We start from the raw sequence: 19,733 nt of genomic DNA, 5'->3' as shown, positions 1-19,733 counted from the left end.
AACTAGCGCCCCTTCAAAAGCCCCCAAAACGCCCCCGGAACACTTCAGAGACACGGCAGCACCAGCAAAGTGTCGGAGATAGCGGAGGGCGTCACAAACCACTCGAAACACATCGGCATTCAGGCACCTGTTTTATTAGAGTTCCGTCAGGATTTTGGAGGCAAGGGTGACGTTACCATGGCCGCCCTCCTTGGAAACCAGAGGCCGGCAGGACGACGTTACTGATTAAAGTGATTAAAACGCAAGGCTGGGTTCTTTGCCGAGAAGTTAGGGCGTTGTGGCCTGGCCTACTTCGAGCCATCTGAGCCTGGGCGTCAGGAGCAGGCGTAGGCCGCTTGAGACCACCAGGGGCCTCCCCGCCGTTGACCAATGGAATCCCTCCGGGCCGAGTAACCCGGGGGGGGGGGGTCACCATCAAAGGGCCGCCGTGTTCGGTTCAGGGGCAAACGTTACAGAATCACACAACCCAAGAAGGAAAAGGCCGCACGGCCCATCGCCCCCGGTGCCGGCCCCTTAGAAAGAGCTGTCCAATTCGCTCTGTTCCTCCGTGGATTTCCTCCTGCTGGCTCCCATCGGATAATTCCCTTCAATCCGATATTGTCCTTTCGAATCTACCGGCAGGTCACCGCAGAGGGAGACGGGAGGTTGTCTAGGCCAAGAGTCCTACTCCTCCGCAAACCATGCAGCCTGTTTCACTAGGCCCCGATTCGGGTGGGGGGTGGGGGGGGGGGGGGGGGGTGGGGAGTCCAGATCCCAGCCACCAAACGTTCCTGCCAGAATTCCCTGAGCCAAGCACATGGTCACCTCGGATATATCCGGCTGCCATCCCTGTGGAACAGGAAAGTGTCTCCGGAATGCGAGCTCGAAAGGCCGTGCAGGTATGTTCCTGGAGGACGGAGCAGGCCGAAGGGGGGTGTGCGGGGGGAGGGGGGGGGGGAGTGTACGGGGGCGGGGGGGGGGGGGGGGGGGAGGCAGGTGCAGGCGGCGAGGGTGACCAGATGGGGATGTTTAAAATTAGGCCGGGGGGTTCGACAGGGTCGAAAGTAGGAGTAGGCCGAGAGTCGCTGATAAATCCAATCGGGGCCGGGGAGGGGCAGGGGGGGGGGGGGGGGGGGGAGGGTTCAGGAGGAATATTTTTACTCGGGGAGTGGGGAGAATGTGGGACTCGCTCCCACAGGGAGTGGGGAGAATGTGGGACTCGCTCCCACAGGGAGTGGGGAGAATGTGGGACTCGCTCCCACAGGGGAGTGGGGAGAATGTGGGACTCGCTCCCACAGGGGAGGGGGGAGAATGTGGGACTCACTCCCACAGGGGGAGTGGGGAGAATGTGGAACTCGCTCCCACAGGGGAGTGGGGAGAATGTGGGACTCGCTCCCACAGGGAGTGGGGGAGAATGTGGGACTCGCTCCCACAGGGAGTTGCGAGAATGTGGGACTCGCTCCTACGGGGGAGTGGGGAGAATGTGGGACTTGCTCCCACAGGGGAGTGGGGTGAATGTGGGACTCGCTCCCACAGGGAAGTGGGGAGAATGTGGGACTTGCTCCCACTGGGAGTGGGGAGAATGTGGGACTCGCTCCCACAGGGAAGTGGGGGGAATGTGGGACTCGCTCCCACAGGGGGAGTGGGGAGAATGTGGAACTCGCTCCCACAGGGGAGTGGGGAGAATGTGAGACTCGCTCTCACAGGGGGAGTGGGGAGAATGTGGGACTCGCTCCCACAGGGGAGTGGGGGAGAATGTGGGACTCGCTCCCACGGGGAGTGGGGGGAATGTGGGACTCGCTCCCACAGGGGGAGTGGGGAGAACGTGGGACTCGCTCTCACGGGGAGTGGGGAGAATGTGGGACTCGCTCCCACAGGGGGAGTGGGGAGAACGTGGGACTCGCTCTCACGGGGAGTGGGGAGAATGTGGGACTCGCTCTCACGGGGAGTGGGGAGAATGTGGGACTCGCTCCCACAGGGGGAGTGGGGGGAATGTGGGAGGGGGTGGGGTTAGGGGAGGGTTGGGGAGGGCCAGGGAGGATACTTTCTGACACGGACATGGATTACTGACGGGGACCTGGGCAAACGTCTCTGCTCCCCTCTCCCCACCTCTCCCTCCCCACCTCACCCTCCGTCCCGCCTTTTCTCCCCCCCTCCCGGCCCTCAGTACCTGAGGAAGCGCAGCGAGGTGCAGTTTAAGATGTCCCCAGGCTCGGGCAGGAGGCTGTCCACTCGGAACCGCTGCCCCAGCGCCACCTCCAGCAACTCCTCGACGAAGGCCGGCCCGTCCCTCAGCTCCCGCGTGCCGCCCTGGGCCCACAGCTGGCGGAGGCCCAGCCTGGCGTACTCGCAGTGGGGCAGCTCGGCGGGGCGGGGGCCCCAGCGCAGCTCCAGGCGGCAGGGGGGCTGTCGCTGGGGTCCATCCAGGGCGGCCTGGGGGGGCCAGGGGCAGCCCAGCCTGGAGCAGAGCAGGGCCAGGAGTTCAGGGCAGGTGCAGAAGAGGCGGGCCTGGTAGACGGTCAGGGAGCAGGTGGACAGGGTGTAGTTGAGGGGGCCTTGCTTCTGGTTGAAGTGAAGGGTTTGCGACTGGGAGAGGATGTTGCACTGGAGGAGCGCGTGGCCCTGGGCCCTCTGCTGCCCCGCCAGCTCCTCCAGCAGCGGTTTGATCTGGTAGAAATCCGCCTCCCTCTTTAGCAGCCGCATCTCCTTGTATCCCTCGGGCAGGTCCAGGTGGCAGGACCTCAGGTAGTTGATGATGTGCCGGAAAGGCTTGCCGTCCCTGTCGATGAAGACGTTCCCCATCTGGTCCCGGCTGCTGGCGAACTGACCCCGGAACATCGCCCCCAACATGGAGTCCGGGAACCTAGTCAGCGTCTCGCTGCTGGTGGTATAGAGGGTGCCCCCCACCGTTCAGGGAGACCGGCTCCAGGCTGGGGGTCCTCAGCATCGCGGCACAGGAGCACAGCGGTTAGCACAGTTGCTCCGCGGCGCCCCGGGTTCGAGTCCCGGCTCTGGGTCGCTGTCTGCGCGGAGTCTGCGCGTGTCCTCGTGTGTCGGCGTGCGTTTCCTCCGGGGGGCTCCGGTTTCCTCCCCCAGTCCAAAGATGGATTGGCCGCGGTAAATTGCCCTCTCCGTGTCCAAAAAGGTTGGGGTGTGGGGTGTTACGGGGATAGGGTGGAGGCGTGGGGCTTAGGTAGGGTTGCTCTTTCCAAGGGCCGGTGCATATTCGATGGGCTGAATGGCCTCCTCCCTCCCTGTAAATGCTATGATTGTAAAAGCGAGCGGGAGCATCGAGAGCTGGGCAACTCTGTCGGCAGCTGCTGAAGCTTCTGCAAGCGGGGGGTGGGGGGGTGGAGGTTGGGCCTAGGCTTCAGCAATCGCCCGTGCCTGAGACTTAACCCTCTGTAAGTCACCCAGTAGAGGATTCTCCCTAAAGTCAGAATTAGAAACCTCACAACATTGTCAAAAAAAAAACCCCAAATCCCTGTCAACTTCTCCGTCAATAATCCATTAATAATTAAACCTCTTTGGCCGACGAAAATCAAATTCTCTGTCAACAACATCCTCAATCCCTGCAAACTCGATATCTTATACCCGAAAAATCCCTTTCCAATAAACCCTGAAATGCCGATAATTTTTCCCTCCCAATCCCTCGACCGATGCCAATCCCTGTACCGCAAGCATTTAAATCCTGTATCGTAAACTCTAACTTTTCTGTCATCGTCCATAAATCCCGGTTAAATAAACCCCCACAATCCCTATTGGGTAAACCCAAAAGAGGGCAGCACGCTGGCCGCAGTGGGTTAGCACTGCTGCCTCACGGTGCCGAGGTCCCAGGTTCGATTCTGGGTCCCTGTCCGTGTGGAGTTTTGCACGTTCTCCCCGTGTCTGCGTGGGTTCCCCCCCCCCCCCCCCCCCCGCTCCCCAGAGGGTTAAGTCTCAGCACGGTAGCACACGTGGCTTGACAGCTCCAGGGTCCCAGGTTCGATTCCCCCGCTCGGGTCACTGTCCGTGCGGAGTCTGCACGTTCTCCGCCCCGCCGTGTCTGCGTGGGTTTCCTCCGGGTGCTCCGGTTTCCTCCCACAAGTCCCGAAAGACGTGTTTGTTGTGTGGATTGGCCGTGCTAAATTGTCCCTTAGTGCCCAAAAAAAAAAAGATTAGGGGGGGGTTACGGGGATAGGGTGGAAGTGGGGGCTTAAGTGGGTCGGTGCAGACTCGATGGGCCGAATGGCCTCCTTCTGCGCTGTATGTTCTATATTCTAACCCAAAAGATATGCAGGGTCGGTGGATTGGCCACGCTAAACTGCCCCTTAATTGGAAAAAAAATAATTGGGTACTCTAAATTTATTTGCAAAAAAAAAATCAACACAAAATCTCAGTCCGTGAAAATTCAACCCGGTAAATCGGAAGCTCGTTCCTCTCTCGCTGACGGTCAGTCCAGCACGGCTGACCCCAGATACCGCTTTGCCTGTACGCCACCGCCCTCTGCTGGGACAGACTGGAACTGCCATTTCCCCACATCCGGCCGGACTGAGGGCTTTGTTCCCCAAGGGCCCCAAGGACGGTTCCCCCGCCAGTGTTGGGGGGGGGGGGGGGCTGGTGACCCAGCCTTCGTTGCTTGGGGCTGTGCTTCCACTGCACATGGGGGTAGGTGCCCATGGTTGTGACCCCCCCCCCCCCGCCTTGGAAGGCAAACGAATGAAAGGTGGGGGGGGGGAGTGGAGGGTAGAAAAGGCCGAGGGGCTGGGCGGGGTCGACGATGGACAGCATTGCGGTGCTGGAGAAAGCGGGGGGGGGGAGGTCAAGGGCAGAATCTATTTAGCTCCAGCTAAGCAACAAAAACGGCGCGATTGTATTGTCGTTTATAAAACCACGAAGGGGGGGGGGGGGAAGCAATCGCGGAATCGACTTGCAACGAAATATAATAATAATCTTTATTGGTGTCACAAGTAGGCTTACATTAACACTGCAATGAAGTTACTGTGAGAATCCCCTCGTCGCCACATTCCGGCGCCTGTTCGGGTCACAGAGGGAGAATTCAGAATGTCCAATTCACCCAACACGTCTTTCGGGGCTTGTGGGAGGAAACCGGAGCACCCGGAGGAAACCCACGCAGACACGGGGAGAACGTGCAGACTCCGCACAGACAGTGACCCAAGCCGGGAATCGAACCCGGGACCCTGGAACTGCGAAGCAACAGCGCTAACCACGGTGCTACTCTGCCGCAGAGAGGTGCAACGATAATAGAGGCGGTATAACGGGGGTCTCTCTTGTTGTTGTTTCTCCTCCCAGGCAGGCTTACCGCTGCTAAAGAGTGAGGTTTGTGTGTCCTGGAGGGGGGTCGCTATCTGTCGCGTTGTGAATACGCCACCCCCTAAACCCCCCCTCTCAGCCGTCAAGGCCTGGGGGAGGGACTTGAACCCAGAGGGTCCGGCCAAAGAGGCGGGTGTTAACACCCTGGGGGTTACCATGGATCAGAAACTGAACTGGACCCAGCCACATTAATACTGTGGCTACCAGGGCAGGTCAGAGGCTGGGAATCCTGCGGAGAGTAACTCACCTCCTGCCCCCCCCCCCCCCCCCCAAAGCCTGTCCACCATCTACAAGGCACAAGTCAGGAGTGCGAGGGAATACTCTCCACTTGCCTGGATGAGCGCAGCTCCAACAACACTCAAGAAGCTCAACACCATCCAGGACGAAGCAGCCCCGCTCGATTGGCTCCCCATCCACAAACATTCACTCCCTCCCCCACCGACGCACAGTGGCAGCCGTGTGTACCGTCTACAAGATGCCCCGCAGCAACTCACCAAGGCTCCTTAGGCAGCACCTTCCAAACCCACGGCCTCTACCATCTAGAAGGACAAGGGCAGCAGATACCTGGGAACCCCACCACCTGGAGGTTCCCCTCCCAGTCACTCCCCGCCCCGACTGGGAAATATATCGGCCGTTCCTTCACTGTCGCTGGGGCGAAATCCTGGAACTCCCTCCCTAACAGCACAGTGGGTGTACCTACACTGGAAGGACTGCAGCGGCTCCAGAAGGCGGTTCACCCACCACCTTCTTCTTTTCAAATAAATTTAGAGTACCTAATTCATTTTTTCCAATTAAGGGGCAATTTAGCGTGGCCAATCCACCTACCCTGCACATCTTTGGGTTGTGGGGGCGAAACCCACGCAAACACGGGGAGAATCAGCAAACTCCACACGGATAGTGGCCCGAGTCGGGATCGAACCTGGGACCCTCGGCGCCGTGAGGCAGCAGTGCTAACCCACTGCGCCGCCGTGCTGCCCCCACCATCCGCCTTTTGAAGGGCAACTAGGGATGGGCAATAAATGCTGGGCCCAGCCAGCGACGCCCCCACCCCCGAAATGAATTGAACAAAAATAACTCCGCTAACTGTACGTGGCGAAGGAATAAGTCCGAAGCGCGCCTTTTACCTTCAGCAAGTTTATTCTGTGAACAGCTCAGCATAGGCAGACTCATAACCCAGCTGCCCTGGCCGTGCCCATTGCCTTGTGCCCATTGGTGGGCCAATGCTCGCCCCCCCCTGTCTAAAACAGTGCGATTGCCTTTACAGTGTCGTCACCAAAGGATGTCATTGCTGACACATCCACCCCTTTATAACGGGGGATTTCATGATGGACTGTGATAGTATTTGTGTGAAGGGCAGAAGGGTCGTGAGTGCGTTCGGGGAGAATTTTCCCGCAGCAGCACGCGCCCCGTCCAATGGGAAAGGAGGCACCTCAGGACCTGGTCCTCGGATATGAGGTGGGGACAAGCCTCAGAGGGGGAGCATTTAGGAAACAGCGATCACTGTATCATGAATTTTAGGTTGGCTATGGAAAGGACAGTGGGCAATTCAGAGTAAGTGTGGCGGGGGGGGGGGGGGATGTCAACTTCAATGGGGTCACGATAGATCCAGGAGGAAGAAATTGGAATGAAAGGTTGGCAGGGGGGAAAAAAATCATGTCTGAGCAATGGGCAACCTTCAGAGACGAGACGGCCACGGTGTAGCCCCTCGAAAGGAAAGTTAGGGTAAGCTACTTAAGAGCTCGCAGCATGGCTAAAGAGGTAGACCTTAAGATGATAAGAGCGTCTTCAGGAGGTTTATGGACCAGAAACGGGATCTCTGCGTGGACGCTGAAGACAAGTTCAATGCCGTGCCCACATGTGGCAAGACCCGGACAATGCCCACCCTCGGGCTGACAAGTGGCAAGTGCCCTGGCAACGACCATCTCCTCCAAGAGAGGATCTGACCATCGCTCCCTGGAGGGTGAGGCATCCGCATGGGGGCGTCTCAGATTAATGGCTCGTTGGTTGGTAATCCTTCATGGCGCGGGATTGGGGCCATGTGACCCAGGGGCGGAGCGCCATCGCTGAGAGGGGTCCCAAGCTGGGGGCGGGGAAAAGGGACAGAGGTGAGGTCGCAGAAAGAAAGAGGTCCAGAGTAGTCACACCATTGCAGCTGGAAGAACGCAAGTGGAGATGGTTCAGGGGAAGCCCTGGTGATTGGGGAGGGCTCAGAGGAAGCCCTGGTGATTGAGGAGGGCTCAGGAGAAGCCCTGGTGATTGAGGAGGGCTCAGGGGGAACCTGGTGATTGAGGAGGGCTCAAAGGAAGCACTGGTGATTGAGGAGGGCTCAGAGGGAACCTGGTGATTGAGGAGGGCTCAGGGGGAACCTGGTGATTGAGGAGGGCTCAGGGGAAGCCCTGGTGATTGGGGAGGGCTCAGAGGAAGCCCTGGTGATTAAGGAGGGCTCAGGGGAAGCCCTGGTGATTGGGGAGGGCTCAGAGGAAGCCCTGGTGATTGAGCAGGGCTCAGGGGGAACCTGGTGATTGAGGAGGGCTCAGGGGAAACCTGGTGATTGGGGAGGGCTCAGAGGAAGCCCTGGTGATTGGGGAGGGCTCAGAGGAAGCTCTGGTGATGGAGGAGGGTTCAGGGGAAGCCCTGGTGATTGGGGAGGGCTCAGGGGAAACCCTGGTGATTGGGGAGGGCTCAGGGGGAACCTGGTGATTGAGGAGGGCTCAGGGGAAACCTGGTGGTTGAGGAGGGCTCAGAGGAAGCCCTGGTGATTGAGGAGGGCTCAGAGGAAGCCCTGGTGATTGAGGAGGGCTCAGAGGAAGCCTTGGTGATTGAGGAGGGCTCAGGGGGAACCTGGTGATTGTGGAGGGCTCAGAGGGAACCTGGTGATTGGGGAGGGCTCAGGGGGAACCTGGTGATTGGGGAGGGCTCAGGGGAAGCCCTGGTGATTGAGGAGGGCTCAGGGGAAGCCCTGGTGATTGAGGAGGGCTCAGAGGAAGCCCTGGTGATTGAGGAGGGCTCAGGGGAAACCCTGGTGATTGAGGAGGGCTCAGGGGAAACCTGGTGATTGAGGAGGGCTCAGAGGAAGGCCTGGTGATTGAGGAGGGCTCAGGGGGAGCTCTGGTGATTGAGGAGGACTCAGGAGAAACCTGGCGATTGAGGAGGGCTCAGGGGAAGCCCTGGTGATGGAGGAGGGTTCAGGGGAAGCCCTGGTGATTGGCGAGGGCTCAGGGGAAGCCCTGGTGATTGAGGAGGGCTCAGGGGGAACCTGGTGATTGAGGAGGGCTCAGGGGAAGCCCTGGTGATTGGGGAGGGCTCAGGGAAAGCCCTGGTTATTGGGGAGGGCTCAGAGGAAGCCCTGGTGATTGGGGAGGGCTCAGAGGAAGCCCTGGTGATTGGGGAGGGCTCAGAGGAAACCCTGGTGATGGAGGAGGGCTCAGAGGAAGCCCTGGTGATTGAGGAGGGCTCAGAGGAAGCCCTGGTGATTGAGGAGGGCTCAGGGGAAACCTGGTGATTGAGGAGGGCTCAGGGGAAGCCCTGGTGATTGAGGAGGGCTCAGGGAAAGCCCTGGTGATTGAGGAGGGCTCAGAGGAAGCCCTGGTGATTGGGGAGGGCTCAGGGGAAGCCCTGGTGATTGGGGAGGGCTCAGAGGAAGCCCTGGTGATTGAGGAGGGCTCAGAGGAAGCCCTGGTGATTGAGGAGGGCTCAGAGGAAGCCCTGGTGATTGAGGAGGACTCAGTGGGAACCTGGTGATTGAGGAGGGCTCAGAGGGAACCTGGTGATTGGGGAGGGCTCAGGGGGAACCTGGTGATTGTGGAGGGCTCAGGGAAGCCCTGGTGATTGAGGAGGGCTCAGGGGAAGCCCTGGTGATTGTGGAGGGCTCAGGGGAAGCCCTGGTGATTGAGGAGGGCTCAGGGGGAACCCTGGTGATTGAGGAGGGCTCGGGGAAGCCCTGGTGATTGAGGAGGGCTCAGAGGAAGCCCTGGTGAATGGGGAGGGCTCAGGGGAAACCCTGGTGATTGAGGAGGGCTCAGGGGAAACGTGGTGATTGAGGAGGGCTCAGAGGAAGGCCTGGTGATTGAGGAGGGCTCAGGGGGAGCTCTGGTGATTGAGGAGGACTCAGGAGAAACCTGGTGATTGAGGAGGGCTCAGAGGAAGTCCTGGTGATTGAGGAGGGCTCAGGTGAAGCCCTGGTGATTGGGGAGGGCTCAGGGGAAGCCCTGGTGATTGGGGAGGGCTCAGGGGAAGCCCTGGTGATGGAGGAGGGCTCAGGGGGAACCTGGTGATTGAGGAAGGCTCAGGGGGAGCCCTGGTGATTGAGGAGGGCTCAGGGGAAGTCCTGGTGATTGAGGAGGGCTCAGGGGAAGCCCTGGTGATTGGGGAGGGCTCAGGGAAAGCCCTGGTTATTGGGGAGGGCTCAGAGGAAGCCCTGGTGATTGGGGAGGGCTCAGAGGAAGCCCTGGTGATTGGGGAGGGCTCAGAGGAAACCCTGGTGATGGAGGAGGGCTCAGAGGAAGCCCTAGTGATTGAGGAGGGCTCAGAGGAAGCCCTGGTGATTGAGGAGGGCTCAGGGGAAACCTGGTGATTGAGGAGGGCTCAGGGGAAGCCCTGGTGCTTGGGGAGGGCTCAGGGAAAGCCCTGGTGATTGAGGAGGGCTCAGAGGAAGCCCTGGTGATTGGGGAGGGCTCAGGGGAAGCCCTGGTGATTGGGGAGGGCTCAGAGGAAGCCCTGGTGATTGAGGAGGGCTCAGAGGAAGCCCTGGTGATTGAGGAGGGCTCAGAGGAAGCCCTGGTGATTGAGGAGGACTCAGTGGGAACCTGGTGATTGAGGAGGGCTCAGAGGGAACCTGGTGATTGGGGAGGGCTCAGGGGGAACCTGGTGATTGTGGAGGGCTCAGGGGAAGCCCTGGTGATTGAGGAGGGCTCAGGGGAAGCCCTGGTGATTGTGGAGGGCTCAGGGGAAGCCCTGTGATTGAGGAGGCTCAGGGGGAACCCTGGTGATTGAGAGGGCTCGGGGAAGCCCTGTGATTGAGGAGGGCTCAGAGGAAGCCCTGGTGAATGGGGAGGGCTCAGGGAAACCCTGGTGATTGAGGAAGGGCTCAGGGGAAACCTGGTGATTGAGGAGGGCTCAGAGGAAGGCCTGGTGATTGAGGAGGGCTCAGGGGGAGCCCTGGTGATTGAGGAGGACTCAGGAGAAACCTGGGATTGAGGAGGGCTCAGAGGAAGCCCTGGTGATTGAGGAGGGCTCAGGGGAAGCCCTGGTGATTGGGGAGGGCTCAGGGGAAGCCCTGGTGATTGGGGAGGGCTCAGGGGAAGCCCTGGTGATGGAGGAGGGCTCAGGGGGAACCTGGTGATTGAGGAAGGCTCAGGGGGAGCCCTGGTGATTGAGGAGGGCTCAGGGGAAGTCCTGGTGATGGAGGAGGGCTCAGAGGAAACCTGGTGATTAAGGAGGGCTCAGGGGAAGCCCTGGTGATTGAGGAGGGCTCAGAGGAAGCCCTGGTGATTGAGGAGGGCTCAGAGGAAGGCCTGGTGATTGAGGAGGGCTCAGGGGGAGCTCTGGTGATTGAGGAGGACTCAGGAGAAACCTGGTGATTGAGGAGGGCTCAGAGGAAGCCCTGGTGATTGAGGAGGGCTCAGGGGGAGCCCTGGTGATTGGGGAGGGCTCAGGGGAAACCTGGTGATTGGTGAGGGCTCAGGGGGAACCTGGTGATTGGGGAGGGCTCAGAGGAAGCCCTGGTGATTGAGGAGGGCTCTGAGGAAGCCCTGGTGATTGGGGAGGGCTCAGGGCAAGTCCTGGTGATTGGGGAGGGCTCAGAGGGAACCTGGTGATTGAGGAGGGCTCAGCGGAAGCCCTGGTGATTGAGGAGGGCTCAGAGGAAGCCCTGGTGATTGAGGAGGGCTCAGTGGAAGCCCTGGTGATTGGGGAGGGCTCAGGTGAAGCCCTGATGATTGAGGAGGGCTCAGGGAAGCCCTGGTGATTGAGGAGGGCTTAGGGGAAGCCGTGGTGATTGGGGAGGGCTCAGGGGAAACCTGGTGATTGAGGAGGGCTCAGGGGAAGCCTTGGTGATTGGGGGGGGGGGGGGTCTGAGGAAGCCCTGGTGATTGGGGAGGGCTCAGGGGAAGCCCTGGTGATTGGGGAGGGCTCAGGGGAAGCCCTGGTGATTGAGGAGGGCTCAGAGGGAACCTGGTGATTGAGAAGGGCTCAGGTGAAGCCCTGGTGATTGAGGAGGGCTCAGGGGAAGCCCTGGTGATTGAGGAGGGCTCAGGGGAAGCCTTGGTGATTGAGGAGGGCTCAGGGGAAGCCCTGGTGATTGAGGAGGACTCAGGGGAAGCCCTGGTGATTGAGGAGGGCTCAGGGGAAGCCTTGGTGATTGAGGAGGGCTCAGGGGAAGCCCTGGTGATTGAGGAGGGCTCAGAGGGAAGCCCTGGTGATTGAGGAGGGCTCAGGGGAAGTGCCTGACAAGATGCATGATTAAACCATGTGCTGAGCGTGCTATGGGAGGGGGGGGCATGGCTGACACTCCTGCCGTAGGGGCTGGTTTAGGTCACCAGGCTAAATCGCTGGCTTTTAAAGCAGACCAAGGCAGGCCAGCAGCACGGTTCGAGTCCCGTACCAGCCTCCCCGGACAGGCGCCGGAATGTGGCGACTAGGGGCTTTTCACAGTAACTTCATTGAAGCCTACTCGTGACAATAAGTGATTTTCATTTCATTTCATTTTCATTGGGGGCTCATTTGAACCCTCGCTGACCCCCGCCTCGGCGCCTGCCCACTCTCCCGCCCCGCTGACCAGGTCCCACGCTCTCTGCTCCGTGACTGTGAGGGGCCAGAGGGTACGTAGGGGGGTGGCCTGGGGGTAACGCTGCCCTCGCCCAGCGACACCCACATCCCCAGTGAGGGAAATTATAAAACGACACATTCACACTGATGCACATGCATGTGTACACGGATGCACATGTGCAAGTACAGAGATGCACACAACCACGAAGATGCACACAGGCCGCACACGTACACAGGTGCACACATGGGGCGCGATTCTCCGAGCCCCGATTCGGGCCGGAGAATCGCCGCAACCGCGCCACAACGCCATTTGCGCCGGGGCGTTTGACACGGCGCCCGGTTCGGGCTCCTGTCCAGGGCAGGGCCGCCGATTCTCCGGCCCGGATGGGCCGAGCGGCCGCGCGGATGCGGCAGAGTTCCCGCCGGCGCCGGTCAGCCCTGGTCGCAGCCGGCGGGAACTCTGCACGAAGGGTCAGGGCCTGTCGGGCGGGGAAAGCGTTCCTTCACCGGGTGGGGGGTGCGGGGGGGGGGGGGGCTGGGGGCACCGATTGGCGGGCCGGCCTCCCCCCCCCCGGGCCTACTTTGTTGCGCGGCCCGTCCCTGAACACCGACGCCATATTGAGTCGGTGCCGGCGCGCTAAAGATGTCCCCCGCGCATGCGCAGATCGGCACGGGGCCCATTTGACTGCGGGAAGGGAGGCTGCGCCGTGCTGGCCCCCTGTGGGGGACAGAATCGGTCATCCCCGTGCCAGTTTTGCGCCGTCCTGAAACGCGACGGCGTTCACGACGCACAAACACTTGATCTCCACTTTAGGAGAATCACCCCCGTGGACTCACACACACGCACACGCACCTGGGCACAGACACACATGCATGGGAACACACACACACACACACACACACACACACACACACGTGGAGACACACTCACACATGGACATACAGACGCACTCAAACACACCCACACGTCCAATAACAGATGCAAACAGGCTCACACCGCCACACGCTGTGTAAATGCTCAGCCAGAACAGCAGGGGGAGACATTGGTCACTGTGACAGGACGGTGGTTCTGCAATCCTCCAGCAGAGGGAGCTGCTACTCCAGGGTTCAATTCCAGTAAAAACAATTCAATCGTGAACATGGTCTGGGAATGTCCACACTCAGCTCACGCTCACACTCAACTCACACGCAATACCACTCAACCCACACTCACCTCACACTCACCCACACTCACTTGCAGTCAACTCACACTCAGCTCACACTCACGCACACTCACTTGCAGTCAACTCACACTCATGCTCACACTCACCCACACTCACCCAGTAACACACACACTCTAACTCACACTGACATTAAATCAGCCACTCACTCACACTAACATGCTCTCATTCACTCACATTCAAAATCACACTCAAACTCACGAACATACACACCCACTCATACACAAACACACACTCACACTCACAATGTAGTGGGAGGTTTACTCTGTATCTAACCCCGTGTTGTACCTGTCCTGGGAGTGTTTGATGGGGACAGTGTAGAGGGAGCTTTACTCTGTATCTAACCCCGTGCTGTACCTGTCCTGGGAGTGTTTGATGGGGACAGTGTAGAGGGAGCTTTACTCTGTATCTAACCCCGTGCTGTACCTGTCCTGGGAGTGTTTGATGGGGACAGTGTAGAGGGAGCTTTACTCTGTATCTAACCCCGTGCTGTACCTGTCCTGGGAGTGTTTGATGGGGACAGTGTAGAGGGAGCTTTACTCTGTATCTAACCCCGTGCTGTACCTGTCCTGGGAGTGTTTGATGGGGACAGTGTAGAGGGAGCTTTACTCTGTATCTAACCCCGTGCTGTACCTGTCCTGGGAGTGTTTGATGGGGACAGTGTAGAGGGAGCTTTACTCTGTATCTAACCCCGTGCTGTACCTGTCCTGGGAGTGTTTGATGGGGACAGTGTAGAGGGAGCTTTACTCTGTATCTAACCCCGTGCTGTACCTGTCCTGGGAGTGTTTGATGGGGACAGTGTAGAGGGAGCTTTACTCTGTATCTAACCCCGTGCTGTACCTGTCCTGGGAGTGTTTGATGGGGACAGTGTAGAGGGAGCTTTACTCTGTATCTAACCCCATCGCTGTACCTGTCCTGGGAGTGTTTGATGGGGACAGTGTAGAGGGAGCTTTACTCTGTATCTAACCCCGTGCTGTACCTGTCCTGGGAGTGTTTGATGGGGACAGTGTAGAGGGAGCTTTACTCTGTATCTAACCCCGTGCTGTACCTGTCCTGGGAGTGTTTGATGGGGACAGTGTAGAGGGAGCTTTACTCTGTATCTAACCCCGTGCTGTACCTGTCCTGGGAGTGTTTGATGGGGACAGTGTAGAGGGAGCTTTACTCTGTATCTAACCCCGTGCTGTACCTGTCCTGGGAGTGTTTGATGGGGACAGTGTAGATGGAGCTTTACTCTGTATCTAACCCCGTGCTGTACCTGTCCTGGGAGTGTTTGATGGGGACAGTGTAGAGGGAGCTTTACTCTGTATCTAACCCCGTGCTGTACCTGTCCTGGGAGTGTTTGATGGGGACAGTGTAGATGGAGCTTTACTCTGTATCTAACCCCGTGCTGTACCTGTCCTGGGAGTGTTTGATGGGGACAGTGTAGAGGGAGCTTTACTCTGTATCTAACCCCGTGCTGTACCTGTCCTGGGAGTGTTTGATGGGGACAGTGTGGAGGGGGCTGTACACGTCCTGGTGCTAAAGTGTTAATGATGGAGCCTGGATGAGAATGTGTGATGGATTCTCTCCCCTGGGTGGCTGACGGTGCTGGGATTCCTGCGTCTGGTGCCGGTGTTGTCTGGCAAGTCGCTAATTGCCTCCTTGCACTCTGCCAGCCTGGCACAGTTCCCAGATCGCCAGCTGCCGTCATGCCCATCGATCAGCAGCCGAGCGAAGCTCGTTTATCTCCACCTAATCTTGGCAGCTCCTGACTAAACCTGGCGTCAGGTTACAGATCTGGGCCCCTCTGGGGGGGGGGGGGGGGGGGGTGGCGAAGGTGGAGGGCGAAGAAGGGGGTGGTGTGGGGCCTGACTTTAAACCCGCCCCCTGCCCGAACTGCCCATGACCAGTTCCGTGAACGGCGGGGTCGGTCCGCCGGGGGGGGGGCATCTCTGCCAACGCCCCGGGCCCCACACCTCCCTCAGCCAGCGTCAGACATTCAGCCGTGTGAATCCTGAGGCCACGCGATTGGGAATCTTACTGTCCAACAATGATGGCGGGGTGGGGGGGGGGGGGGGTTACGTTAACTAAAACCCGGAGGCCTCCCTTTCCCAACTCTATCATTCCGTAAACAACCCGAGGTGTCTGACCGGACGTATTACGAAACAACGACAACAACGGGAGACTCAGAGCGTTTGGACATGTGACCAAAATCTCGGTCAACTAGGTCCCTTTTCAGCCAAGTCGTGGAGGAGAGCGAGAAATGGAGAGATAGAGAGAGAGAGAGAGAGAAATGGAGAGATAGCTAGAGAGAGAAGAGAGAGAGAAATGGAGAGATAGCTAGAGAGAGAGAGAGAGACAGAGAAATGGAGAGATAGCTAGAGGGAGGAAGAGAGAGAGAGAGAAATGGAGAGATAGCGAGAGAGAGAGAGAGAGAAATGGGAGAGAGAGAGAGAGAGAGATGGAGAGATAGCTAGAGAGAGGAGAGAGAGAGAGAGAGAGAGAGAAATGGAGAGATAGCTAGAGAGAGGAAGAGAGAGAGAGAGAAATGGAGAGATAGCTAGAGAGAGAGAGAGAGAAATGGAGAGATAGCTAGAGAGAGGAAGAGAGAGAGAAATAGAGAGATAGCTAGAGAGAGGAAGAGAGAGAGAAATGGAGAGATAGCTAGAGAGAGGGAGAGAGAGAGAAATGGAGAGAGAGAGAGAGAGAGAGATGGAGAGATAGCTAGAGAGAGGGAGAGAGAGAGAGAGAGAGAGAGAGAGAAATGGAGAGTTAGCTAGAGAGAGGAAGAGAGAGAGAGAATGGAGAGATAGCTAGAGAGAGAGAGAGAGAGAGAAAGGGAGAGATAGCTAGAGAGAGAGAGAGAGAGAGAGATGGAGAGATAGCTAGAGAGAGGAAGAGAGAGAGAGAGAGAGAGAGAAATGGAGAGTTAGCTAGAGAGAGGAAGAGAGAGAGAAATGGAGAGATAGCTAGAGAGAGAGAGAGAGAAACGGAGAGATAGCTAGAGAGAGGGAGAGAGATGGAGAGATAGCTAGAGAGAGAGAGAGAGAGAGAGAAACGGAGAGATAGCTAGAGAGAGGGAGAGAGAGAGAGAAACGGAGAGATAGCTAGAGAGAGGGAGATAGAGAGAGAGAGAGAGAAATGGAGAGATAGCTAGAGAGCGAGAGAGAGAGAAATGGAGAGATAGCTAGAGAGAGTGAGATAGAGAGAAAGAGAGAGAAATGGAGAGATAGCTAGAGAGGGAGAGAAAGAGAGAGAGAGATGGAGAGATAGAGATAGAGAGAGAGAGAGAGAGAATGGAGAGATAGAGAGAGAGAGAGAGAGAAATGGAGATAGAGAGAGAGAGAGAGAGAGAGAAATGGAGAGATAGAGAGAGAGAGAGAAATGGAGAGATAGAGAGAGGGAGAGAGAGATGGAGAGATAGAGAGAGAGAGAGCACAAGTGCACACAAACACATGTGCTCACATAAGCACACACATGCACACACATGTACATGAATACACAAACACACATACACACGCACACATTCACACACATATCCACACACAAACACACATGTACAAGCATGCACACACAGACACACACAAACACACTCACACACTCACATACAAACACACTCACATACAAACACACTCACGCACAAACACACACTCACACTCACAAACACACGGACACACTCACTCACACACACACACACGCATTCACACAAACACACATACACTCACTCACACATTCACGCACACACTCACTCACACACTCTCACACACATTAATTCACACACTCACACACACACTCACACACAAATATACTCACTCACACACACACTCACTGACTCAGACACACACTCACACACACACAAACACACTCACACACACACTCACTGACTCAGACACACACTCACACACACTCACACACACATTCACTCACTCACACACACATTCACAAACACACTCACTCACACACACACACACTCACACGCACAAACACAGCCACTCACACTCACAAACACATTTACACACTCACTCACACACTCACTCACACACACACTCACATACACACTCATGCACACACTTAGACACACTCACACACACACTCACGCACAGACACACTCACAAACACACACACACACATTCACACGAACACATTCATTCACACACTCACACACAAACACACCCACTCACACACCACACACACTCACAAACCCACACTCTCACACACTCACACAAACAGACAAGGACACACACTCACTCACACACTCTCACACGCTCACACACAAACACACCCACACACCCAACAAGTGGGTTGGTGCAGACTCGATGGGCCGAATGGCCTCCTGCTGCACTGTATGTTCTATGGCTAGTGGAGGTTCGAGCCAGACCCAGCTCCTCAACCACACGGCGAGGGACCCAATTCGCAAAGAATCAAAAGCATGGAAACAGGCCATTCGGCCCATCGGGAGCTCCATACGAGCCTCCTCCCACACATTCCCTCCCTTCAATGCATCCCATCCCCGAATCCTTCTAATTCTCTCTCCCTGCTGTGTTTATCCAACTTCCCCTCTGTTTTAAAAATTTTTTGAAAGTACCCAATAATTATTTTTTCCAATTAAGGGGCAATTTAGCGCGGCCAATCCACCTACTCTGCACATCTTTGGGTTGTGGGGGCAAACCCACGCAGACACAGGGAGAACTGTGCAAACTCCACACGGACAGTGACCCGGGGCCGGGATTCATACCCGGGTCGACAACGCCGCAATCCCAGTGCTAACCACTGTGCCACGTGCCGCCCCCTTTCCCCTCTTAACGTATCGATACTATTCACCCAACCGCTTCCTGTGGGAGCGAGTCCCACATTCTCCCCCAGTCCCTGTGGGAGCGAGTCCCACATTCTCCCCCCCCTGCCCCGTGGGAGCCGAGTCCCACATTCTCCCCACTCCCCTGTGGGAGCGAGTCCCACATTCTCCCCACTCCCCTGTGGGAGCGAGTCCCACATTCTCCCCACTCCCCATGGGAGCGAGTCCCACATTCTCCCCACTCCCCTGTGGGAGCGAGTCCCACATTCTCCCCACTCCCCTGTGGGAGCGAGTCCCACATTCTCCCCACTCCCTGTGGGAGCGGGTCCCACATTCTCCCCACTCCCCGTGGGAGCGAGTCCCACATTCTCCCCACTCCCCGTGGGAGCGAGTCCCACATTCTCCCCACTCCCCTGTGGGAGCGAGTCCCACATTCTCCCCCCTCCCTGTGGGAGTGAGTCCCACATTCACCCCACTCCCCTGTGGGAGTGAGTCCCACATTCACCCCACTCCCCTGTGGGAGCGAGTCCCACATTCTCCCCACTCCCCTGTGTGAGCAAGTCCCACATTCTCCCCCCACTGCCCCGTGGGAGAGAGTCCCACATTCTCCCCACTCCCCGTGGGAGCGAGTCCCACATTCTCCCCACTCCCCTGTGGGAGCGAGTCCCACATTCTCCCCACTCCCCTGTGGGAGCGAGTCCCACATTCCCCCCCCCCCACTCCCCTGTGGGAGCGAGTCCCACATTCCCCCCCCCCCCCACTCCCTGGGTGAAGAGCTTTCTCCTGATTTCCCCTCTGGGATTTATTCGTGACTGTCGTGAGCGTATCGGCTGGATCCCCAGCCACCCCCACCCTGACTGTGAGAGAGTGAAGGCCCAGGTGGAGCAAGCTTAGCAACGGGGGGGGGGGGGGGGGTGGAGGCCATACGAGCCTGCTTCGCCATTCAATAAGACCATGGCTGCTATGACTGAGGCTATGACTGAGGCCTCAACCCCTCCGCCCCAAGTGCCGTGTTCCACCCGAATCCCTTCTCGATCAAAAACTTGTCTCGAATATATTCAACGGCACTGCCCCCCCCCCCAACGGCCCGCTGGACGCGATGTTTGCACGGACGAACGACCCTTTCTTAAATCCCTTTCTGAAATGGTGGACCCGTTTTCTTATCCTAATCTCGCTCCAAACTAACCTAAAAACCAGCGGGACAGGTCGGAGCTTAATCCGGAAAAACCATTGTCCTCGAGGGATCTGAAATACAACGGGATTCAAAGGGAAGTTTCTGATGAATAAAGCTTTGATGGTTATGTGTTCGGTTCCTGGGCGCCGCAGTCTGTGGAGGGATACATTGAGGTAAATTTTCCCGAGGAATCACAGCGGAAGGGTCGGACAAGTCGACTGATCGGGTGGAGGGAAGGGGGGGGGGGGGGGGGGGGAGGGTTAATTCAAAACCGAGAGTGATTTCTGTCAGGCAAGGACGATTCAAGGAACTGGTACCAAGTTGGGCAGGAGGACACCCTCCTGCCGTTGCCATGGAGCAGAGGCCTGTTTGGAGTAGGCCTCTCGCGAGCCGTTGGTTTTATCCGAGCCGATTCCTCGACTTTCCTTGGCCGTTTTAAACAGGGCTGGTGGGGGGTGGTGAGGAGGGGGGGGGAGGGGGGGGAGCGGAGGGGTGAGGGGGGCAAGAGGTT

General features: G+C 57.8%; 1 protein-coding gene across 1 annotated transcript; it reads right to left on the bottom strand.

Moving 5' to 3' along the window:
* Positions 1 to 2,142: 2,142 nt before the first annotated feature.
* Positions 2,143 to 2,959, bottom strand: LOC119958455 (BTB/POZ domain-containing protein KCTD11-like). The gene has a single exon (XM_038786997.1). The coding sequence runs from the start codon at positions 2,827 to 2,829 to the stop codon at positions 2,143 to 2,145; it is 687 nt and encodes a 228-aa protein (XP_038642925.1). The 5' UTR covers positions 2,830 to 2,959.
* Positions 2,960 to 19,733: the final 16,774 nt, after the last annotated feature.

Source organism: Scyliorhinus canicula, chromosome 29 (assembly GCF_902713615.1).
Source record: "Scyliorhinus canicula chromosome 29, sScyCan1.1, whole genome shotgun sequence".
Lineage (NCBI taxonomy): Eukaryota > Metazoa > Chordata > Chondrichthyes > Carcharhiniformes > Scyliorhinidae > Scyliorhinus > Scyliorhinus canicula.
This window is presented reverse-complemented; position numbering and strand designations above follow the sequence as displayed.